Source organism: Pantherophis guttatus, chromosome 6 (assembly GCF_059756535.1).
Source record: "Pantherophis guttatus breed Tessera chromosome 6, ASM5975653v1, whole genome shotgun sequence".
Classification (NCBI taxonomy): Eukaryota; Metazoa; Chordata; class Lepidosauria; order Squamata; family Colubridae; genus Pantherophis; species Pantherophis guttatus.
The window spans coordinates 41,688,422-41,714,569 of record NC_142068.1 but is presented as its reverse complement, the minus strand read 5'-3'; the positions used below and the strand labels follow the sequence as shown (position 1 = coordinate 41,714,569).

At 38.3% G+C, this 26,148-nt stretch overlaps 1 protein-coding gene across 1 annotated transcript; it reads right to left on the bottom strand.

Moving 5' to 3' along the window:
• Window positions 1-346: 346 nt before the first annotated feature.
• EHHADH (enoyl-CoA hydratase and 3-hydroxyacyl CoA dehydrogenase) lies at window positions 347-26,148 on the bottom strand. The gene is made up of 7 exons (XM_034439653.3): window positions 25,925-26,148; window positions 22,405-22,508; window positions 18,248-18,423; window positions 17,007-17,118; window positions 15,596-15,700; window positions 9,911-10,252; window positions 347-3,143 (listed from the first exon to the last, which is right to left on the bottom strand). Exons 1-7 carry the CDS (start codon window positions 25,996-25,998, stop codon window positions 1,873-1,875), a joined length of 2,184 nt encoding a protein of 727 aa, XP_034295544.2. The 5' UTR covers window positions 25,999-26,148; the 3' UTR covers window positions 347-1,872.

The window sequence follows — 26,148 nt, the reverse complement described above, 5'->3', positions numbered from 1 at the left end:
GAACTAGGAATATTCCTATCCCTGATGCGGCTCCCTGATGATGCAATTGCCAGCCTCATCACTGAAGTATTGCATTGTTCATATGGCAAAAATCTACATCAGGAACAAAAGGAAGAATTTCAACAGATGACTGCAGGCTCTCATTAACACAGGCTTGGCAAGACCTGAAGACATTATGAGTACACATCCCTTAAAAACAGCCATGCACCTTCATGCTGTGGTAAATGGGATGTGAGGATTAGCTCCATGGCTAATTTCTCTCTACAACGTTTGGGGGGAAAGGGACATTTCAGCAAAACACAAGAGGGTTAATAAAATGTTTCAGTTAAGAAGGTGGTTCTGGTTCTGGACATCAGCACTTAATTTTAATTTCCTAGATTCTAAAAATAGCAAGTTTGGGGAAAATAACTTTATACATTTTGAGGCCTTGCCATTATTAATTAAACAATAAATATTGTTTTCTACTATGTCACACAGAATTATTCTTTTTATCACATTTTTTATATCTTCCCTTGTACTGCATATTCTAGAACCAATAATATACTTGTAGCAGCCTTCTCCAAGCTAACTCTCTTCAGATATTCAGAAATCAGGGAGTTAGAAAATTATCATTTTTTTTGTAGAGTATTAACTTGAGGAAGACACGTATTTATTTCCATGACCAAACAAGAGGTAACAAGTTGATAAGCTGGATACAATTTCACAAATCTTAGAATTTTAGAACAGCTTTCCCCAACCTGGTATCTTCCAGATGTGTCAGAATATTCAGTCTTCTTCAGGAATCATAGCAGCACATATAAGGACTATCTCCTCCAATTCTTCCGATTAGCCTAAAAGGTTGGACTGAAATATAGCAGCTGGTTCAGAGCAGATTCCTAGCTGAGGAAGGACACATACATGGACCTTTTCAGTCCAATACCTTACCTGCTATAGCATTCTGGATGGTACCAAGTTTGAGAAACTTGTTTTACAATCTAATAGAGGAAACATACAAAGATTTAACAGTGATTTTTTAAACTTTTTTTACCCAGAATTCAGAGGTGCAATTGGTAAAAACAGTAGCTTGGGAGACTGAGGTGGAGCAAAAGCAAAGAATATACTCAGCCCAGGAATGTATTTACTTCCAGAATAGTATGCATCTTTCAGATCAAAGTTATTTTTTCTCTTCTTGTAAAATAGCTTGATCAAGTATATTCAGAGACAGGGCAGCTTAATACTAGCATGTGCTTTCAAGCAAGTGGTATGATAAAAGGCACTTTGCTAGTAACAATTTATCATTTGGAGAGAGAGGGTGAGGGCTCATTTTTGAAATCAGAAAAGACAGTGGTATTATTCTATAGCACCCTGTATTTCAGTCTACAGCCTGAAATCAATCAGTTAAAAAAATCTGAATAGGAAACAGCCTGCTTATACTGAATGATAACTTGTGTGTAGAAAAAATATTCTATGTTTTATTTTCCTATCAGCTCTCATTCCATCTGATGAAAGACAATTTGCTTTGTAAATGTATTTCAAAGAAGAAAAGGATTTCATTGAACTTATCATAGGTTATATTCTGCCATTTACTGAAGGGTTGCCATGGCATGGGTGCAAGTATCCTTTCCCCCAATCATCTAAGCAATCATCTAGGCTTCCATTAAATGCTAAGGAGTATTAAAAAGGCATTGTTCCCATTGGGTCTTCCCTGAGATGCGTGGGCTTCACAATGATGGAAAACAATGCAAACAGTAGCACCCCAAGTCTAACAATAAGGAGAGCTTAAAAATGACCCATGAGAATATTTACATGCATCCCCAAAACTTTTTTAGAATAAGGTAGGAAAATAAAACCCTCCCACTTGCATGTAAAGATGATGATTTTCAGCAACATTAATTATAACTTGTTTTGCTGGGCTCTCACAAGTGATGGCCAGTTCTTCAACGGAGGGCTACCAAGGGTGACGAGTTTCTGCAGAAAGGGACTGGGTTGTAGTTTAGGTATGTCAGGATTAGCCTCAGCATACTTTTGCAGTTTTCTTAGAATCTGAGGCAGCCCAATCTCAGAAGCATAGAACATTGGACCACCCTTATGTCTGGGCCACCCATAACCATTGATATAGATGGTATCAATGGCTTCTGGGCAAGATGCAATCTCTTCAGATAATATTCGGAAACCCTCATTGATAAGTGAATACAGACAACGCTCCAAGATCTCCTCTTGGGTAATGGTGCGAGTTGTAATGTTGTGGACATTTCTATAATTTTGAAGAAAATTGTGAAACCAGGGATCAGACTTCGCTGTCTTTCCCCCGGGTTTATCATATAGGTACCAGCCCTTTCCAGTTTTCTGACCATATCTCCCCTGCTCACATAGGACATCAGGAAGAGGACTATAACGTTTACCATCTCGTTGGCAGGGAGGTGTTCCAAGAGGTAGGTTGGCTCCTGTCAGGCCTTGCCCTATTCTAGATTTCCAGCCCACATCAAGCCCAGCCAGATCAGACACTTTGAAAGGACCCAGTTTGAAACCAAATTCCTCCAGAATTTTGTCCATCTCCTCTGGAGTACTGCCCTCTTCTAAAAGGAAATATGTTTGTTCATTATAAGAATTGAGTAGCTGATTCCCAACAAAGCCAAAACAATTTTCTACTAGAACACCACATTTGCCCATAATTTTGGCCAGTTTCATAATTGTAGCAATAGCAGTAGGAGATGTGTGCTGTCCATGAATGATCTCTATTAACTTCATTACATGTGCCGGTGAAAAGAAATGAGTACCAATGACTTGCTGGGGACGGTTAGTAATAGAAGCAATCTCATCTATATCCAGGCAAGAAGTATTAGTGCCCAAAAAGGCTTCTGGCTTGCAGACTTCAGATAATTTACAGAATATTTCTTTTTTCAGAACCATATCCTCAAACACAGCCTCAATAACTAGATCTACATCTTTTAGTGCACCAAAATCCAGAGTGAAGTGAAGTAATTTAGCTTTATGGATATCCAGTGTTTTGCCTTTCTGTTGCATTCTTAAAGTTTCACGCTCCAAACAAGCTTTGATAGCTTTTCTTGCTATTTCAAGATGCTTCTTATCCTTCTCCAGAGCCACAACTGGAATTTTAGCTTTCACCAGAGCTACCACAATGCCTTGGCCCATTGTCCCCAAACCTTTTGGAGAGAGAAAAAGAAGAAGCAATTATTAGAACATTCTGGCCAATGTTTATTAAACTGACATAATACCACAGGCAAATTTTTTCACTCCTCAGTTAACTCCGATATTAAAGCAGAGAGACTATTGATACTATACTGTACATGTAAGAAAAGCCAGATTGTTCTAAGATCTCCAAAGTTTTTGGACTGGCAATATAATTAGAATTTTGATGATATTTGAGCATACCAGCAGAATGGCAATTTGGGGTGATTTGCACCTTCTCAAAAATAGAGTTATTGCAATATAGTCAATTACAAACCATGAATAAAAATATGCATTTCTATTAATCCTGTTTACCTTTGTCCTTTTTCGATGTAAGTAGCAGACTTCTAAATCAGGCATCCCCAACCCCCGGGCCATGGTCCATTACTGGGCCATGGAATGGCTGGCTGGTCACACGTGTGCGCAGCTCAACATGTGAGTGCCAGGTCGGCGCACATGTGTGAGCACACCAACCTGCTGCTTGCACAGGCCACTTCTCCTCTCCCTCCTGCCAGGCCTCCAAGTTGTAAAGATTGGAGAACATTGTTCTAAATAATGCATTGCATTTCAGTCTCTCATTAGTTTTATTTTCTAAGAAAGCTGATTTAGGGTTCTTAGAAATTTATATTATGAAACATTGTGTAGCTTCTCATTACATTAAAGGTGTTTTTTTTTTTTAATGTAAAAAATCAAGGGGACAAGAAAACTGACAAGCACAAAAAATAGTAGGTTTTGTTAACTACATTGGAGTTCCATATAGGGAACTTCATCTCTTAGCAAAGACTTTGTTGTTTGAATGATTTATTTCACACGAGTACCTAAAACTGGTCTTTCCCAAGTTCCAGATGTATAGATATCAACACCAAAATTCCCAGCCAGCATCACCATTGCAGAGAATTCTGTGAACTGAATTCTGGGTATCTGGAGCAACCTGAGACTAAGAAAAGTATCACCAAAGCATATACCACAAATTATAATCCAGAAAGCTGGGTTTGCAGAACATGCTAAATGAACCAAATAATAAATTTATATGAAATGTGAATATAGTTAACAGTCATTTCCAGCCATTGCTGTAATTTGGTTACAAACAGACTGTACCTGTTTAGGTTTTGCTTAACATAGTGGATGAGCCCAGTACTTATGGGTCATTCAACAAACCATGATTTGAATGCAACATGGCTTATCGTGAGGTTTGAGCCCATTCATTTATTGCTGGTTAGAAGCAATATGATTCTTAAATCATTTTTTTCAAAACCCATGTGGCCTTTTAGAAGAATGTCTTTCTTCCAAAAACTCAGAGGCCCCTAAATAGCTGGAGGAGGAATTGTAATTGGGAAAATATAAATGGAGAAAAGGTTGAGTCCTGTTTCCCCAGAGCTTAATCCCAGCCTGAATCATTGATTTCCATGGTAACTGTCACATTTTAAAACATGCACATACAGATACCCCTTTTTATGGATCTTCCACATTAAATCTAATTTCATCTTTAGTGGGGACAGAAAAGTATTTTTTTCTTGAAACAGTTTCTTGCCTACTTCTATGCTGAGAAAAGTATTTATGCAGAAGTTCAAATCAAAGAGCCCAATCTCAGTTCTTAAAAAATGAATATTACTAACGAATATTAATATTAGTACATGGTTAAATTAAGCACTAGCAAATGAAATTTGTATCTGGTATACGCAAAGTTTTATGAGCTAGTACTAGGTTACTGCATGCTTACTTATTACAACAAAACATCAATTTGTTGTGTAGCCAAGCACTGGAAATACTCATGCAGCAATCAATCTAGCAAAATGTATTTTACCAATGTCCCAGAAGCTTTTCTGATTCTATTAGCCTGAAGCAATATATCAGGCTTGTATCAAAACAAAGTGATCCATGCTCTTGAGTAATTACAGAAAGCTTATTGTGGACATTTCAGGAGGCCTAAAAATATACTCAAACTGTAATTGTTCAATCAAAATACTAACGTTTATCTACATTCTTTATCTATATTTTCTGTTAATAATTTGCTGAGAGGCTTCCAAACATGACTACAGATATGGTTAGACATCAATATTTATTTATTCTAAAAGATCTGTACGGCCTTCTTTCTTAAAACACAACTCTGAGCAGCTCCTAGATACGTCTTCATCATGGTCCCCTAGAATTAGTATTAAATTCCTTGTTCCTTGAATTCCTTAAAACTCAGAAGTTTTAAGATGATTCATAGTCATTCTTGCTGCTGCAGATTTTAAAACATAATGAACAAGAGGCAGTTAGTGCATTTCCAACTGACCATTGACAGTGTAAAAAATCAGCAGTCAACAAGTGCTTCTCTCAGCCATGGTTTGCTTTGTTAAATTATCTCAGTGTTCAAACTCAATGCACTATAAAGTCCACTAAACAAGGGGTACATTTTGTAAAAGTGCTCTTAGCTTGATATAAGACCCTCTACTGTTACGACCCAGGTCCTCAAGGCAAGGCAGACCTCTAGAGAGCTCTAAGTAAATGTTCCAACAAATGGCCCTCCAACGACTGGTAAGGCTCCAACCCACGTTACCCTGCAGGTAGCCACCCTCAGTCCCCCCAAACAACAGCCCATATATAACAAAGAATGTCCACAGAGTAGGAGCATGCTCACAGGGCAAGGTCCAGGGTCCCAAGTCCAATCCACCCAGTTAAGCGAGTCCCTGAGGCAAACTATAGTCCTTAAGGCAAAGTCAAGGTACAAGACAAAAGAGAGTTTTCAAGGCAAAGTCAAGGCAAAAGGCAGTCCTTGAGGCAAGGCAAGGCAAGGCAAGGCAAAAGACACAAGTTCAAGCCGGGGGAATGTAAACCAAAACAAATAATTGTTCCTGACAAAGACTAACTCCCCACAGCGTCTCCTTAAATCAATCCATTCCAGGTGTTCCTTGTGAGGAGGAGTGGGGGGCCTCCTCCCGAATTAGCTTCACAGCTCTTCTCTGAGCTTGCCTACTCTCCGCTCTCCGTGCTATTGGATCGAGTGGGGGAGGCAGATGTTCCTCACCAGAGGGAATCTGCTGCCTATCAGCACCACTGCTTATCAGAAGCCAATCCTCTCCTGTTTCTGTGAGGGCAGGTAGCTCTCTGTTCGGTCAACTACCTCCCTCAGCATCATCCTTAGCCCCTGGCCTCTCCAAACATTCCAAGAGAGATATGCCATCCTCATTGGATGGCTTGGTTCCAACTCCTCCTCCTTCACCACCTCCTCCTCCGAACCGGGCTCCGATGGGGCCATGACATCTACTAGCTCTGCTTCATTCCATGTAGTAACCTGGAAAAGTTTGAACTTGTATCTATGCTTCTTTAAGATAGTAATTTCTGCATATTCATCATTCGTGACTTTCCATGAAATTCATAAAGAAGACTCTTCCTTCTGCGTGTGAAGGGAAATTAGTCTCATACACATTATGTGTGCATATATGGAGCAAAATAATGATATTCTACATGTACTGAGTTATAGACTCCATGATACTTCACTCAAATGTCAGTTCTCCAATAAGTCATAGCAACTTAAAAGGGTTCAAGGTTGCAAGCAGATTTAATTTTCCACTTTTTTAGCTAAAGGGATATCAGTCATGCAGAGAAGCATAATTAAGGCTGCAAAGTTGCAGAGGGAAAAAGACAGATGAAGACTGGTCCCTCAAGACTGTCTCCTGCTCAGGTGAGCTTCAGAGAGTTCAGCGTGCACATGCTGCAGCAAATCACATCTTGTATATAGCAGTCAGACTGTGGGGTGGAAGGAGTGGGGAGAACAGTGAAAGTATAACATGACTGTCACTCTCTTAAAATCAAAGAGGGCACTACCAAGGACTGGGCTACTTAGGGAAGAATTTCCCACTGAGTATAAACCAATCAATATGCAGACCAACAAAGAGCTTTTGAAGAAACTGTACAGTACATCAAAGAGGGTTTTTTTTTTATTTTAATGCCTCTATAAAAAATTAATGAGTGCATTATCTTCCTGGGGATAGGCAAGGAGAAATGGAAGCAGTGGATCATTACAATGAAAATTAAAACTTCTTAAAAGGCAAGTGTCAACACAACATTTTGAGATTAATGATTAAATATGTGAATTAAAGGAAGAAAACAATTTTTGAAAATCTCTTTGCTAATTCCCCCTAGAGAGAATCTACCCAGGGCGGCAAGAGGGAAAGCAGAACAATCTCTATTATTGCAGTGACAAAACTGCGTAATAGAAATTACAAATTCTTTCATTGCTGCATATCACCAAAAAAGTTCATTCTTCATCAACAGATATTTTTTATTTAAAGGCAATAAAATGCAGAAGGTACTTAGTATGTCACTGACTGCCTTTTCTCCCTTTCCAATGGGAGATTTAAAAGAAAAGATTTACTTGTTTACAACCCGATTCTGGATTTGCATGATACAATGGACACTACAGTAACCAATCACATGTAGTCCAGGATACTGTATACACTAAGTCTGTTTGTTTAGTGTATTATTTAGTATGTGATCTCAGAAAACTGAATCAATTGATTCATCTTTAGTTAATTATAATTATGTAGTCAAATAGAATCAAGGTCAGTGGTGAAATCCTCCAAGGTTTGCCACTGGTTTGCTGCGCACACATGCACAGTGCATGCCAAATGTGCACTGTGCACGCATGCATAATACGCCTCAAATGTATGCTTTGCACGCATGCGCAGTATGCACCAAACATGCACGACACACACACGCATGCGCAGTGCGCACCAAACATGTGCTTCACATGCAGATGCACCACAGGCGCTATTGCGCAATGCAGAAAATGGAGGCTTAAGAAGATAACTATTTGGATCCGCTCCAGTCCGGCTTCAGACCTGGGTACAGCACGGAAACGGCATTGGTCGCGTTGGTGGATGATCTCTGGAGGGCTCGGGATAGGGGTTACTCCTCTATTCTGGTCCTGTTAGACCTCTCAGCGGCTTTTGATACCATCGACCATGGTACCATGTTGCGCCGGCTGTAGGGACTGGGAGTGGGGGGCACCGTTTTGCGGTGGTTCTCCTCCTATCTCTCCGACCGGTCGCAATCCGTGTTGACAGGGGGGCAGCGGTCGACCCCGAGGCGCCTTGTTTGTGGGGTGCCACAAGGGTCGGTCCCCTCGCCCCTCCTGTTCAACATTTATGTGAAGCCACTGGGTGAGATCATCCGTGGTTTTGGGGTGGAGTTCCATCAGTACGCTGATGATACTCAGCTGTACATCTCCACCCCAGACCATCCCAACGATGCCTTGGAAGTGATGTCCCAGTGCCTGGAGGCCATGCGGGTCTGGATGGGGAGAAACAGGCTTCGACTCAACCCTTCCAAGACCGAGTGGCTGTGGCTGCTGGCGTCCCAGTATAGCCAGCTGACGCCATCGCTGGTTATTGGGGGCGAATCACTGGCCCCCATGGAAAGGGCCCGCAACTTGGGCGTCCTCCTGGATGCACGGCTGTCTTTAGAAGGGCATATGACGGCCGTGGCCAGGGGGGCTTTTCATCAGGTTCGCCTGATACGCCAGTTGCGCCCCTTTTTGGATCGGGACTCCCTACACACAGTCACTCAAGCACTCGTCACCTCTCATCTGGACTATTGTAACGCTCTCTACATGGGGCTCCCCTTGGGGTACACCCGGAGGCTCCAGCTGGTGCAGAATGCGGCTGCGTGGGGGATTATGGGAGCGACGGGGCGCTCCCATGTGACTCCTCTCCTGCGCGAGCTGCATTGGCTTCCGATGGACTTCCGGGTGCGCTTCAAGGTGTTGGTGATCACCTTTAAAGCGCTCCATGGCTTAGGGCCAGGGTACTTACGGGACCGCCTTCTGCCACCAATAGCCTCCCACCGGCCAGTTCGCTCCCACAGAGAGGGCCTCCTCAGGGTGCCGTCGGCTAGACAATGCCGGCTGGCAACCCCCAGGAGGAGAGCCTTCTCTGTGGTGGCACCTACCCTTTGGAACAATCTACCCCCAGAGATACGAGTGATCTCCGACCTCCAGACTTTTCGTCGGGCCCTAAAAACTCATCTCTTTCAGTTAGCCGGTCTCTCTTGATTTTATGATTTTATGGTTGATTTTAAATTTTGATATGGATTTTAAATTGATAAATTTTAAACTATGGGCCAAATTTAATTATTTTAAATCTATTTTTAATCGTACTTTATGTATAAATGTTTTATTTTGGCTGTTCACCGCCCTGAGTCCGAAAGGAGAAGGGCAGTATAGAAATTTGAATAACAAATAAATAAATAAATAAATAAAACTAGAACAGCGAGGAGGGAACAGCGGTGCTGCGTGATTTAGATTCACTAGAAAGCAGAATTTTCTGCTTTCTAGCGAATATAAATTGCGCGGCACAGCTGATCATCGGAAATACCAGCTCAGATGAACCGGTAGCATTTTTTTACTACCGGTTCGCCCAAATCTGTAGCTTTTATTACTACCGTTTCGCTTGAACCGGTGCGAAACGGTAGCATTTCACCCCTGATCATGGTCTTTCTTCTAACCGGTGTTATGTTTGAGACTATAGCTTCTGAGATATATCTCCGGGGAAAGGAAACTGACTGTAAGAGGAATTAACAATGGAGCTCTCCATTTTCTCCATTGAAATTAAGCAATGCTTAAAGTGCAAACTAGGTACCTTAAAGTAACTGTGCCGTGTTTGCATAGTCTTCATATTTTCTTCAGAAAATGTTTTCTTTCCCCAACAAAAAAATAACAATTGAACTTTGAATAATTCAAAGATGTTCACAAACTTACCTATCACAGCTGCTTTCCGGATTGGTTGAGGGGATGCAGTCTTCCAGGAGGCTCCATTGGGCAAGATCCATTTTTCTGAAATTCTTTGGGCAAGGAAAGCGTACTGCAATGCTTTAGCCTGGCCTGAAGTGAAAAGGAAAACAAAAAGCTCCTTTTCCTTGCGAATTCCTTCTGCAAAGGGCAAGTATACAGAAGCTTCTACAGCTTGAAAGCACATTTCGGGTGAGAGGCATCCTGCAGCTTGCTTCTTCACCTTCAAAAGTGCCTCAGATAGAAAAGCTTTCATGTTGGGGAGTTGGGGAGTCTGTTTCAGAGAGAGTCTGCGAGGTCCCAATGGCTGACCTAGAGAGGGCAAACAAATCATCTCATAAAACAGGCTAGTTTATCAGTTTCTTTTTCTTTGTGCAAGAAAACCAATAATAATGTAAATGTTCTGTTGCCCATTCTTAAATATATTTAATACCACTGTATACAGTAGTACCTATTGTGATGTGATGTGAAGTATGCACATGCAGTGTTGTGATAATGGCTTGAAGTGAAGTTTACTTTAAGTAGATGGGAAAGGACTGCAGTATACAGATAGTCTGTAGCGACCATTTGAAGTTACAACAGAAACTTCGAAAAAGGTACTTACAACCCAAATTCAAGGTTCTGATGGCCACCCCCACCGTGGTCATGTGACTGCATTTTGGGTGCTCGGCAAAGGCCCGGATTTATGGCTGTTTGAAGCATCCTGAAGTCACTTGACCACAAATTTATATATATTTTACACATATAAATATATATATTTGCCAGAAACTGGCATTTACTACCAGTTTTTGGTAAAAAATGCCCATTGCAATAATGGGTTTGTTTAACTACCGTTCCATGGCATTCTCTTAACAACCATATATTCACTTACCAAAAAAAATGTTGTAAAATCAGGTCAGTCATGTAGTGACCCATTTAACAACCAGCAAGACTTATAATTGAAATTTCAGGCTCATTTATGGTTGTAAATTAAGAACTACTTGTACTGTCTAATGGCAGGTGCATTTATTTGGAAATGCAAATAATTCCTGCTAAGCACACTGGCAATTTAGATCAGCATTAATGCAAAGAATTCAATTTGTACAGTAATCTAGTCCTCCGTCTGGCCTCCCTAAATCACTTTTCCTTATCTTCAACCCCGAATTAGAGCTATGAAATAAGTTGCTCTTCAAAGAATCCTGAGAGTTGCTGAGCATTTTTAATTATAAAAATGACTTAATGGTAATTATTCATAGAAAGAGTACTTCAGAATATGTAGCAATTTAAATTTAAAAGAATCGTAACTTTCATGTTTGCTGAGAACTTTAAAACATTATTTCAGCAGAGACTACCTTTTGAATAAATGGGAAACAGCGTAAACAAAACTACTTCATAAGTTTTAATTATCTTGAAATGTAAACCGTAGCTAATAAATATTAAAATAATTTAATAAATTATTGTCCTGTATCGGTTTGGAAAAAAGTATTACTTTGCTTATGTTCTATAGAACACGAATCCCTGAAAGATATATGTGTCTGGAAAGATGTTAAGCATTTTTTTTCCTAGAGTTTTCCCATTTTTGAGACTGAGTTCAAACAATATGTTCAGAAAAAAAGTTTCTTATATGATTTGAGAATCACAGAATTTATGGGATTTAAATTACAATCTATGCCTATCTGTAGAAGCCATATAGATCACAGGTAACCATTTTGTAGTCTGTGGCAATCCTATTTCCACACTCCTAAAGCATCATCGGTAAAGACAGTAAAACTAATGCCAGCAAAATGTGCCTTTCTAGAAATCTGTCTTAGATGTGGGTACATTTCTGTATAAAGACCATGTGTCAGTTTGTCGTAACCCTGTGATATCAGATGTGTTTAACCGTTGAACTGATTTATTTTTGGTCCATCTGTAGGGCATTTGAAACTGTTTTTCCCCATTATCAGGAACGCTTGTCTCGCCCTGAAGCCCTGTCTCTGCAATTTCTCTCTTTTAAAAGAAGAGGCAGCTGGAAGCATTTTCCTTTGCTCCTATGGAAATCTCTGTGAGCTTATTTTATTTTATTTTTGTACGCAAGACAAAAGGGTACAAGATGAAATAAGGATAGAGGTAGTGTGAGGGCCAGCAATTTATAGTATTTTATTATTTTTTCATATGGAGTAGGGATGAGTGGACTTGTTTCTGGTGAGGCAGTGTACTCTGTTCCTGTTACTCACTATTTCATGGCTGGCAGATTTGGAAATGATTGCTAATTATCTGCAAATAGCTTTTATAGAATGAAAATGGCACAAACATTTATGGAAATATTGCTAATAGAGGTAAGATTTGAAGCATTCCAGGCTTGGTTTACAAATAGAATTCATAAACTGACAGGAACATTTTTTTTGTAAGTCTCTCTCTTCTATCAAGAAGCCTAGAAGATCAATAGTTATCAACATGAAGCCAGCCATTATCCAGATTTTATCTAACAATGGCATAGTAGTTGCTTTCCTGGAACTTAAACTGCCATCATTGCTTCCTTGAACACCAAGAATGATTGCAGAAAGCGACATTATTTGTCAAAGTTTGGCGCCATCATGTGGACAAACTGCAGAGTGTGCTGAGAAAAGCAATTGATGCAAAACATCCACTCATGTCAAACATTTTTTGTTTGTTCACAATAGATTTAACTGAATTAAAATAATATTTCCTGAAATGCAAGTTGCATTTGAGAAATCTGTATTTTCGTGCATCTGGGTGAATCCCTAGAGCAACCCAATATGTATTTTTGAGAAGAAATGCCAACTGGCCTGGTGGCTCAGCAGACTGATAGCATTGTGATTAACACCAGCTGTCTGCAATTACTGTAAGTTCAAATCTCACCAGGCTCAAGGTTGACTCAGCCTTCCATCCTTTCTAAGGTAGGTAAATTGAGGACCCAGTTTGTGGGGGCAATAAGCTGACTTTGTATAAATATACAAAAGTATGAAGGCTATTGCTTAACGCATTGTAAGCCGCCCTGAGTCTCCAGAGAAGGGCGGCATATAAATCAAATTAAAAAAACAAAACAAAAAAAAACTGACCCAGTAAATGGTATAGAATAGATAATACCATCACTTCCGTGTGTTTACAAGCTAACTGATTAAATGTGGAAGTTAAATGTGACTATATGAAGTATATGTCATTAATCATTGTCTTCTTCAGAGAAACAGTGAAAAATATGGCAATTTTATGGGTATGTGGGAAAAGACAGCTTCTAGGTCTACCTTTTTTTCTTGATACTTAAGAAAAACATGTTGACCAAACCAGTGCTTTGTTATTCAAAAGTTAAGTTCCTTTTGGTGTCTCAACTTCTACGAAATGTGCATTAGATTGCTTCTGTTTTACAAAATAATTATGTCATTTAAACCAGTGATACAATTTAGTCATTCAATATGTCCACAACACCAGGGAATCAATTCCACAAGAACATTAAAACTACTTTTATTAAAAAATTGGCTATAATAATAGAATCTTGCAAGTCTGATTGGGCTGTATCTCTTCCTCTTTCTCAAAGTTCAATGAATTAGGGAGGAATCTGGCTGACCACTTCTGAATATGCTCATTCCAGACTTAAAAAATGGTACAGCGCCTTATACTTAGGCAAAGATCCTACAAACTCATGCCTCTCCATATTTATAATACACATAGTCCTTGGCTTACAACGACAATGGAGCCCAAAATTTCTGTTGCCAAGTGAGACAGCTGTTAAGTGAATTTTGCCTCATTTTATGACCTTTCTTGCCAAATTAAGAAAATCACTGCAGTTGTTAAATTAGTAACACAACTGTTACTAATCTGGCTTTCCCATTGACTTAGCTTGTCAGAAGGTCACAGAAGGTGATCACATGATCTTGAGACACTGCAACCATCATAAATATGAAATGGTTGCCAAGGGTCCAAATTTTTATCACACGATTATTGGGTTGCTGCAACAGTTGTGTGAAAAACAGTGATAAATCACTTTTTAAGTGCCATTGTAACTTCAAATTGTCACTAATTGAATGGTTGTAAATTGAGGACCACCTGTATATATAACTATAAATACAAGTAAGTTTGGGGACTTCCAGTTGCAACTGCGGCAAGAACCAGGAGACCAGTGGTGGGTTGCTACCAGTTTGCCCCAGATCGGTATTCCCAGACAAAGGAATTGTTTAAAGATACAGAAATGAATGTAGAAGCTATTCAACGATTGGGGGAAAAAGAGGAACATGATATTCAAGAAGTAGATGAGAAACTAGAAAAAGCAGGGGAAGGGGAGTATAAAAATGAGAAGCAAGAAGTTAGGAACAAAGAGGAAAAGAGACTAATAAGTAGAAGACAAATACCGTATTTTCCAGCGTATAAAATGACTTTTTAACACATGAAAATCTTCTCAAAAGTCGGGGGTCGTCTTATACGCCGGGTGTCATTCTCCTGTAACCAGGCAGACCAGCCCGAAAGGCTCTGACGAGCCTTAAATGGCTCTGGCAATCCAAGCTCTGACGATCCCAGCTGAGTTGCCTGCTAATCAGGCAACTCACCTTGGATCGCCAGAGCCATGTAAAAGGAAAAAAGTTTTCCCCCTCCAGCTTGCTTACCTTAGCTGCTAGTCGCAACGCTTGCCTTGCTTCGCTTGCCTGAATCCATTCCATCAGCAAGCAACTCCCTGCCTGCCATCAAGCAGGCAGGGAGTTCTGGACTTCAACTCCCAGAATTCCTCAGCCAGCAAAGCAAAGCTGGCTGAGAAATTCTGGGAGTTGAAGTCTACAAGTCTTAAAGTTGCTAAGGTTGGAGACCCCTGTTCTATTGGGTAAGTTTTTTTCCCCTTTGGGAGCTTTAAAAAAAATAATTAATTGGGGTTTTTTTAGTTGTTCTTTTTTAGACCTAGCCATTTAAAGTTTAGGAAGTTTTAAATTTAGCTTTCATATAAAAATAAAAATAAAATAAAATAAAATAATATTTGTGCAGCTTTCTGAGATTTAATGTGTTTCTGTAGTGTTTCACTCTAACTACACAAACACACAAAATCTCACAAAGCTGTATGTGGAATTTTGTGTGTGTAAAGTGTGAAAGTTGGTTTTTTGGGCTTTTTGTGGCTGTGTGAGGTTCCTGCTTGTTGCAGGGCCATTTTGGGTCTAGCACAGCTGCTTTTACATTGTGGGTGAGCCAGTTGTGTTGTGTGTGTGTAGAGTGTGAAAGTTTTTTGGGGGGGCTTTTTGTGGCTGTGTGAGGTTCCTGCTTGTTGCAGGGGCCATTTTGGGACTAGCACAGCTGCTTTTACATTGTAGGTGAGCCAGTTGATGTTTTTTAATTTTTATTTGGTGTGCATTGGAAGAGGGGTAGTCTTATTCAGCAAGTATAGCCCAAACCCTATATTTTAACAGGAAAAGTCGGGGGTCATCTTATATGCCCAGTCGTCTTATACGCCGGAAAATACGGTATATAACATCACAACTTATAAGGATACTAGAGAGAAAACCCCCTTTTAAAAACAAAAACAAAAGAAAGTTTTGTGGATGGGTGTTCAAAAAACGCAGCAGAAAGAGGCAAAGTGGTGGGTGGTTCAGAGAACCGGTAACATAGTAACATCAGCTAAACAATTCTTTCCACTGGTTGGTATTTTCTTTTGGGAATTTGTTGTATTACATTTTGCCCAGTACAACTGAATGTTCTTACCTGATATTCTTCGTGCTAACTTTATAGCTGCTTCAATTGGATTTTCTTCAACAATCTCATCTAAGATCCCCAGTTTCAGTGCTTCAGTAGCTGGCACATATTTACCTAACAAAAAGAAATATTACTTTTTCATTTAGGGTTCACTTAAATTCCGCCTGCTCCTTGGGAGTTTTAAGGTATGGTATTGGTAGACTATTTTGAGCTTAGACCAGGGGTCTCCAAATTTGCCAATTTTAAGACATGTGTAATTCAACTCCAGTCAGTCAGCCATGGGAAATTTTGGGATCTGAAGTCCACAACCCTTAAATTTGACAATTTTGGAAACCCCAGCACTAGACAAAATTGGTAAATTTTTGATTCTCAATCAGGTGTTAGAACAGTATGCTAAAATAACAGAACGGAAAATCCACTAATATCATTAGCAGAAAGGGGTCACCAAGGCAGTACTGCTTACTAAACTGTAAGGCACAAGTGGGCCATGTATTCTACAGGTACCTTCTATAGCACAGCAGCCAGCTAGAGAATAAGGATGCTTGTCAGCTCATTATTGGGCTTCTGTGCTGAAACATTAGAATTGATAACTAACAAATCAGCAGGGTTCAGGTGACAGAAAAATCAAACAGAACCCTATAAAATGGTAATTGGCTCTGGCCTAGGTTTTCAGTGATCAACTATGTGGCTCTTTGATTGTTCATAGCTATTTAACATGACACTGAACTTCAGATCACAAAACTGGTGGTCTTAAGTTTGGCACAAATAAGCTGTCATGGGTAACAACTTTTTAATATAAACTATTAAATAAATATTGAATTTTTAAAAATAAAATATTATTATAATCAATATAAGGCCAAAGCAGTACCAAAAATTTAAAAATAATATCCAAGAAATTCACTGCTTCACCTTGCCTTTGTGAATGTTGACTACATAATAAGTCTGGCAATGAATACAGCAATGATGTGACAGAACAGTGCTAAATCTAGAAACATTCAGAAATCATGTATTTGCATGAGAAGCACGGTCTCCTTCAAAATAAAGCTGAAAGCCAAACCTAATTTGGAATAACAGAACTCCCAAAAATACTGTATATTTTCCAGTCCTCTGTAGGGTTGTATGTAAAATTAATATTCTTAAAAGTAAGCTGAATTTCTTCTATCAAGACACTCATTTTCAGGTGCACAGCTTAGTGAAACATCCATCTAAAGTGCTGCTAATTTATCAGATCTTTTCTAGCTGCCACCTAAGATTTGTTAGCTAACATTTTAGATGATGAATCTAACAAACCCAGAAAGTGTAAGGCATGTTTTTACTGTAGTCATGCTATCCTATATTTCTGGAAGGCATATTCGGTATTAAATAAAAACATATATTATTTGCACACGACATATGTGTATTCACAGATGAAAGAATTTACCTGTGACTATCATATCAAGTGCAGCTGGAACCCCAATCAATCGTGGAAGCCGTTGAGTCCCACCGGCTCCAGGAAGTAAACCTATTGTGACTTCTGGAAAACCAACTTGAGCCTGAAGTGAGGATGAAATATTTGTAAATATTTACAATATATAGAACACATAGCATATTTTCCTCTAACTTTTTTTTAAACTACTCTATATAAGCCTATATGGGGATATATATGTGTAATGTTGGAAAAGATCAACTAATCTGGGGAAAAGTTGTATTTCAAAAGCCTGGATTCTCTATTCCTTTTCTAAATTTAAAATTATATTTAAGGTTGGTGTATACATCAATGGTGTATAAGCCATTGATTTCTGGATCAGTAACACAATCTTACATATTGAAGTGGGTTCCCTCTGTAAAATAATTCTACTAAATTTTACAAAGCATAAACATAAAAAAATAACTTAAACTAACTATAGAAAGAAATGATAAAGAATAAAAAGAGAATAGAGATAGAAGTGTGAAAAAGTATAAATAAAAAGAAAAGAAAACACAACTATATACAAAGAATGAAAAAATATTTTCTCCTTTTAAAATTTTAATAATCATCAAATCCATATGTCAAAATTTGGTTTTTCTCCATTGCCTGCAAAATTTCCACAAAAGACTTAGAACTCTAGATCAATTTCTTCAGTAATTCCAGCTCTGTCAACTTTATTAACTATTCCTCTATTGCTGGTACCATAGGCTCTTCCAATGCTGAGCGTACAAAAGTCATGCTGCTACAGGTATTATTATATATAACAATAAGTAAAGTACTTTTTCAGCACTATTGTAACTGCAAATGGTAGTTAAATGAGGCAGTTGCTAAATTAGGGCTGTATAGTTCTATAATAAGTATCCATTGCCTTGATTACATATTATTCATTTTATAAGATCTTTTTTGATTCAATTGGAATTATTAATGTTATTGAAATAGCATCCACAGTAAACCACAATGATACCATGCACACAATGGCATAATCGTGCAAATACCACAATAAATTGCAACAGGAAATATGATACACATGTCATCATTCCCATCTCAAGTGTCCATAATCTTCTGTTTCTTCATGTTGCTTTCTGGGATTGATATCTTTCAATTTTTAATAGAACATTTTATAAATCATAGGTACTTGGTTGGGAAAAATACATAGACATCAGGGGGCTCTAGGTGATATATAGGCTGAAAATGATACTTTAAAGACAATTTACCTTCATGTTCGCAATCCTATAATGACAGCCCAGTGCCAACTCCAGGCCTCCTCCGAAAGCTATGTCTTCAATAGCAGCCACAAATGGTTTTTCACTCTTCTCTATAAGAGCAACTACAGACTCCATACTCACCGTATCTTTTTGAATACCAACAGAAAATCCTTTGATATCAGCACCTTAAAAAAGTGAACAAAATTCTGAGAATCCATGATTGCTTCAAGTAACCACCCCATTAAAGCCTTGTGCTAATTAACATAGAACCAAAATGTATTGAAGATTTACATAGTTCAAATAGGAAAGGTAATTTTGATTTAATATAAGATTCTGGTTAGTACTAGACTCTCTGCTTATAAAAACCAATGGAATGCAAGCAGCAACATTTTTCAACATTTTTTCCTGCTTGCACGTATTTCATATTTCCCATAAATCTGCTATGAAAATTTGAGAAGAGAGTAAAGTGCTCAAGAAAAGATTGGGGTTCATTGAGAGAAAATTGCTCAAAATTAATGAAAAGAAGGGCCAGGGGTGACATGATAGCAATGTTCCGATATCTCAGGGGCTGCCACAAAGAAGAAGGAATCAAGCTATTCTCCAAAGTACCTGAGGGCAGGACAAGAAGCAATTGATGGAAACTAATCAAGGAGAGTAGCAAGCTAGAACTAAGAAGAGATTTCCTGACAGTTAGAACAATTAATCAGTGGAACAACTTGCCTCCAGAAGTTGTGAATGCTTCAACACTGGAAGTTTTAAAGAAGAGATTGGACAACCATTTGTCTGAAATGGTATTGGGTTTCCTGGCCAAGCAGGGGTTTGGACTAGAAGACCTCCAAGGTCCCTTCCAACTCTGTTTTTCTATTCTATTACCTCCCTTCAGATTATCCTGAAGGAAGCCTCCTGCTGGCTGAGGAATGCTAAGTAGATTCTACAATGTCCCTAAGGTGCTTTTTCAAGCAGCAACTGGACTTTTTTGTTTTTATTTTAATATTTCTTTGAATTAAAAGAAAAACAAGAAAGTCAGGTTGCCTCTTAAAAAAGCACCTTTGGGACAACTATGACCTGGATGACCGAGAATCTCCATAAACATTTAGATTCTATAATCTATGTGTATCTATGTGTATAAAATTACTTCCTGGAACCTTTTGAGGGTAGATAAAACCATTATACCATAATAGCTATCATGACAGATTTCTCATAATCTTCTAGTTGAAGCAGAGAGAATAGCTTGATTCCTTCTTCTTTGTGTCCTGCCCTCAGGTACTTTGGAGAATCTACAAGTGGGGCAGGATAACACTAATGGTGTAAGTCTCATTGCAGGATTTTTTTTTTATTCTCTTGAATGATTTGTCCACCCCTCTTTTTATGCCCTATCTGGGTATCTCTCAAATCTAAGAGAAGCTTATGGGAAAATACCAGGCAGAAATAGCCCTAGACGGGAGAAGAAAAGATTTTGTCATATTTGCACAATAAGTTAAATTCTCTACAACTCAGATCAAATCAAAGATAAAACATAACCTCAGCACTGTACAATATATATCATATTTTGCAGTGCGAAAAAGCAGGACTTTGAGAAAGAATGTGGGAAGGCTGAGAACGGAAGTGAAATTTGACTTCAAATGAGGAAATAAAGGGTGACCTTTTTGTAGACAGCAACTCAGCCAAGGTAAGAAGAAATCTGAGAAGGATTTTGAGTAATTGAAAGAGATTTTGCCTTAAATTACTCATGATAAATGTGGCTAAGAAATTCTGATAATTTCCAGAGACTGACATTAGAATACCATACTGAAATCTATGTAATTCTTGCTTTGGGGATCTTGTCCAGTTAATCAACATTTTTACCCAATAAATTTATGAATGTACTTACTGAACAAGGAAAATCCAAAATAACTATGTATAAGGTTGCAAAATAATGTTTAACAAGATTTTTTAAAAAAATAAAAGAGAAGAGAGATATAAATTCTACAAGAATAAATAAATAAGAGAGTTCACGTAAACTCTCATCCACTACATTGTGGTAGAGGTGCAGATGTAGAGCAGTTGAATGAAGAAATTATGAGTGGAATGAACCACACTTCCCAACTCTTTTTTCTGAAGGGAAACAGACTGAAATATTTAATGCCGTTTATCTATAACCACAGAGGATACTATTGTCCAATGTAAATGTAAAGCAGAGAAGAAAATGGAAATGTGTAAATATATGAATTAAAAATTCAACTAAGTGCTCAGGAATATGAGATTCTGAATCATTGGAGCATGACCTAGTCCAGTGATGGCGAACCTTTTTAGCACTGTGTGCCGAAAAGGTTGCATGGAAACATTGCACGTGCATGCTTGCGCTTATTGGGACTGCGCTCCGGAAAAGCCAAACTTCCGGTTCTGGGGGGCATGCACACCGAACAATTAGCTGGCCGCTGTGCATGCACACAGTGATTTTCAGCACTGCTGCGCGTGTGAAGGACAGCTGATAGTCGCCCACGCATGAGCGCTAGAAACCAGGAAGGCAAACAGGCAAGGCCACGTGTGCCAGGTGACATGGCTTTGTGTGCCACTTTGGGGACGTGTGCCATAGGTTTGCCATCACAGACCTAGTCTATAAATCATAATCTTATTGGTTGGGCTGTTTACTGTTAGCTTGTTTGGCAGTTCCTTGAGTGGGGAATTGTTTACTTCTGGACTGTTGGTCATGTGTTAATCTTGATGTTAATTTATGTTCATCTGATTGTTGGTTCCTTTCCTTCCTTCCAGGTCTATAGAGCCTTTGTCCAGGCTCTATAGACCTGGACAAAGATCCAGGTCTATAGAGCCTGTGTCCTGAGCACACTCTTGAACTGCAATGAGTCTTGGACCCTTTACGCACAACAGGAGAGAAAGTTGAACACCTTTCATATGTACTGTCTCCGATGAATTCTTGGCATTACCTGGCAGGACAAAGTTCCAAATAGCGCAGTCTTGGAGTGTGCTGGAATTTCTACATGTATACACTATTGAAACAGTGACGTCTACGCTGGCTGGGGCATGTGATGAGAATGGCTGATGGTCGGATTCCGAAAGATCTCCTGTATGGAGAATTAGTGCAGGGAAAGCGCCTCAGAGGGAGACCACAGCTGCGATATAAGGATATCTGCAAGAGGTACCTAAAGGCCCTGGGAATGGACATTAACAACTGGGAAACCTTGACCTCCGATCGTTCAGCTTGGAGGCTAAAGATGCAGCACGGCCTTCTCCAATTCGAAGAGACACTTGTTCGGCAGGCTGTGGCAAAGAGGCAGTCTCGGAACCAGCAAAATCTGGGGGCTGGGCAGGGGACAGAATGTATCTGTCCTCAGTGTGAAAAGGACTGCCACTCGAATTGGCCCTTTTAGTCACACTAGATGCTGTTTTAGGACCTCTTTCCAGAGCACGATACCATAGTCTCTTGAGACTGAAGTATGACAATGATGATTGTTGGTTGCCGGTGGAAAGATATTCTGGTCTTTTTGTTCGATCATTTATTATAAAAATGAACACTAAGAAGATGGAGACAATGTAAGGCAGCACATTTTATACTGTGAGAGTGAGCATCACACTAGTCCACATTGGAGCCAATCGGCAAGCCATGGTTTTGGTGGGAGAATATTTCAAATGCTTTTGAGGATAGGATATCATGAAGCAAAAACAGCACCAAGCCAAAGAAAAATGTATAGCAATACAAAGTTGATTATAATAGAATTTCAACAAATGCAATTATTGGAACTAGGACATTTAAGCTATAGGCAGTAACATATTTGGAATCAAAATATGATACAGAATTTCTTGGAATCTTTCAAAATCCTTCCTCAACAGTTTTTGAAGAAATATATGATGCTAGAATAAATGAAATAGAAACACTGGCTCCTGCCCTCCTAAATTATTTCTTTTGAAAACTTCAGTAATATTTTGTAACATTGTGCAATTTGCAGAATCCATAGTTGTTTGGATGATTTACCCTAACCTATTTAATTGCAGACATGACAAGTTGTAAAATTTTGTTTGGTGACTTGTCAGGCCTGGTGGGTGTCAAATAGAATTAAAATTCCATTATTTGAATTCTGTATCATTGTTTATATTGTCTCTAATGTGTAGGACTTTGAATATTGCTCAGCAATTATAACAAAAAACTGAATTGAGTGAAAAGTTCTTACCTGCACTGAATTTCCCATTTGCCCCACAAATCACAACAGCTTTCGCAGTGGGGTCAATATTTGCATGTTTTACTTTTTCTTTTAAAGCCCGTAATGTCACATCACTAAAATAAATCAATTATTTACAATGTAAGAAAAAAGATACACCTACCTGAGTGTCAATATAAAAGAAAGAATTCTTCAAGTAATAGTTCAAATAGACTGAGATACAAGACAAAAACTTGGGGAATTACTTCAGCAACAATAATCTGCTTGAAAGATTAATCAATGTTCATAAACAGATTCATTCAAATGTAATACCATAGTTTGACATCTCTTTAAAATGACTTAATTTGTCTAGGTTAAAACAAATCTGGACAACTAGACTTCATCAAACGAATAAAGCAAACAATAATTTATTGCTGCCATTTAGTGGTCATCCAGATTTTTGAAATGTAGATCTAATGTATAGCTTAAATCTTGGGTTCATGATGAGCTTCATATACACTATCTATACAACGGCCTCTTACACTGATCATCATAATATGGTAATAATATATTTATTTTCAACTGTTAGAGTTATTGTAATATCTATGTCATTTTCTATTTACTTCACTTCAAGAACTACTGCAATGTATTCTTTGATATATACTGCAACATCAAAAATTATAACAATTTTTATTTATCTCTCCTTGCCTTTGTTTCAGACCTTTCCCTGCATTCTGATAAGGTCCTGAGTGGCTTAGACTTCTCTTTGCCTTTTGCTAAAAATTGTGTTTTTAAAATAATTCATAATTCTGACACACTGTTAATACATGAAGATTGAGAAGATTAAAATTGCCACTAGAGGTAGCTATAACACTAGCAAGAATTTATCATATATTAAGTGAAAGAATTGAATGAATTTTTCTCTCATTTCCAGGATTAATAGAAACCGAAGGTAACCTCATAATCCAGGCATTTGATGCATGAAAGGTATTGTTCACACATGTTGCAATACCTTTTTCACTGCCTAGTTTGTGCCATTTGAGTTGGCAGAAAACTGCACCAGCATATTTTATTAGCTGTCTGCATTTGTGATTCCTATGTCTTTATTGTATTTTAATTCACTGCAGTCACCTGACTTCCATAAGAAAATCTAACAAAACTCAAAATTGCATTGGATGGTATTGAAATAAGGGAGAAAACCCTATTTTAATACAAATACACTTAAGGATAATTTAAGACAGATTTATACATAGGGTAAGGACAGGATGAAGAAATATGAACATAGAAGAAACAATATATTACTAGACCTGTTTGTGGGTCACTGCAAGTATGCAATCCACATCATCAATTAAACTGTAGTACGTAGGATTCCTAAACTATAATTTATTATTGGTTAATTTATTATTCATGCCTTTTTTTCAGGGCCCTGGAAACTAAAACTGGAATTCAATTTTCATCCTGTCCACAGTAAGTTTGATACCAACTTCATTTAATTATTTTATAATCTTTAAAAAAGCAAAACAAAAGCAAAAGGCCAATTACTGTAAAGACTGGAATATCAGCTATTGATTATGAAACTTTGACAAGCTTTAATATGCTATGTATGTCATCTGACTCCAGACCAATAGGTAATTAACTAAAATTAATTAAATTAAATTAAGTTAATTAATTAAAAATAAGAGCCTCGATAGCACAGTTGTCTAAGCACCCTGTTATTAACACAGCTGCCTGCAAATACTGCTGGTTCAAATCTCTCCAAGGCTCAAGGTTGACTCAGCCTTCCATCCTTTCTAAGGTAGGTAAATTGAGGACCCAGTTTGTGGGGGCAATAAGCTGACTTTGTATAAATATACAAAAGTATGAAAGCTATTGCTTAACGCATTGTAAGTTGCCCTGAGTCTCCGGAGAAGGGCAGCATATAAATCAAATTAAAAAAAAAAAAAGCAGCACATCGTAACTGAGCATTTCATAATGGGATTACTGCTCTGAGTCAGCTGAATAGAATTCAAAGTCTAAAAACACCAAGGTTTAAATATTAACCATAACTCTTTCCATGATAGATTTTTTCCCCTGCATAACCATTTTGTGCCATCAACTGTTTATTCTGAAAGCGGAATTTATATAAATTACCTAATTTTAAAATATAATTATTTTCCACATATTACTTTATCAAGAAAAAACTGAAAGCGCAATACAGGCAATATTCTCCTTTTTAAAATTTATATTTAGTCTATACCAATGAATTGAGTTTATTGTTTTTGCTACTTAAGAAGTAGAATATCAACAGTAGATAAATTCGTTGGAACTGGGCAAAATAGAAATTCATTTTTGTATCTGTAATCTTATGTGTGGTAGCACCAAAGTAACTGCCTATCCATGTATATTCCATAAAACTTTGGGAGCACTAAGTAATAACAGCACTAATCTCTAATCCTAATAACATTTTAAGAAACAAATTTCAGGAAAAAAATGAGATAAAATAAAAGGCAGTTGAATAGGTACAGGATTAAAAAAGAATTATAACTTCTAGATAGGAACTGTTGGAGATCACCACCCTTTTTACATATTCACAGGTAAAATCCATGGAATAATTGCTGTCCTAGTCTAGTTAGGGTTCAGTTTTTGATGATTAGCTGATTAATAATTAATTTACTTGAAATAAACTATTTTTTTTTCTTGGCATCTAAATTGGCTCACATTGGCTGTATTCTCATATTGGGTTGAAGAATCTTAAGTAGGTGGGCCATAATATATACTGTTTTCAATGTTGTTGATGCCCTATTTCAAGTTCAAACTCACTGTGCAACAATGAATTTCCATATTGCCCAACTCTTGACTTAGTTAAACATCAGTTTTGCTATTATGGAAATAGGAAGCCCATGTGATCACTGTATAGGGTGTGAAGCTATGATGTTTTCTCCCATGGTCTTATTTTGGCCTTTGTTTTTGTAGACTTCTTGTAGGTTCTTCAGGGGAAAAACACAGACTTGATTTAAGAATTTACTGACAGGCTTGCCCCTCAGTACATCTTTCCTTCTCAAATCCAGTGTGCAGCACAGCTTGAATGATTAGTCTTTGGATGTTAGTCCAAAACAAAACAAAAAAATATCTGGGCTATAGGTTAGAAGAAGCAAACATTTCTGCACTGTGGCCAAGTAAATTACATTGCCGTGTCAATGTAAACACCAGGAACCAAGCTTGACTGGAAGAAACTTAACACAAAGATAATAGACAAGCACTAAAGATGGTTCCTATGCATTTTTCACGGAATAGATCTACCTGAATCCAAATTGCAAGAGTACTAGTCACCTGGACAATATTTCCTTTGCACACTGCTAGCAAATTCAATGGCACATTGGTTCATCGAGGAAAACACTGAAAATCCATCCCAAATCACAGCTGGGTCTTACTTTATTAAGTCCCATAAAATTAACCCCAAAGTGTGTGCAAGCTTTCACTTCCTCGAGACCTCTTCATGAACAGGATTAATCGCTTCCGTCTAAACAGGCATGGGACTAAGCTGGTAACTTTTCCAGTCTTTCCCCACTGTTACCTGATTGCATTGAGCGGAGGATTACACATTCGAATCACTGCCACTTCAGGAGCTCCTCGCACGTATTCAGCCATAATCTTCGTCAGATCGTTGCCAACAGCAAGAACTACGAATGCTGCAAACTTATTCGGGCAATAGGGGGGCGAGCCAGGGAAAGCAACACCTTCGCAACTCCAGCTGGCGATGGGCGTTGCTGTTTTAGAGCCGCGCGCGCATTAAGAGGG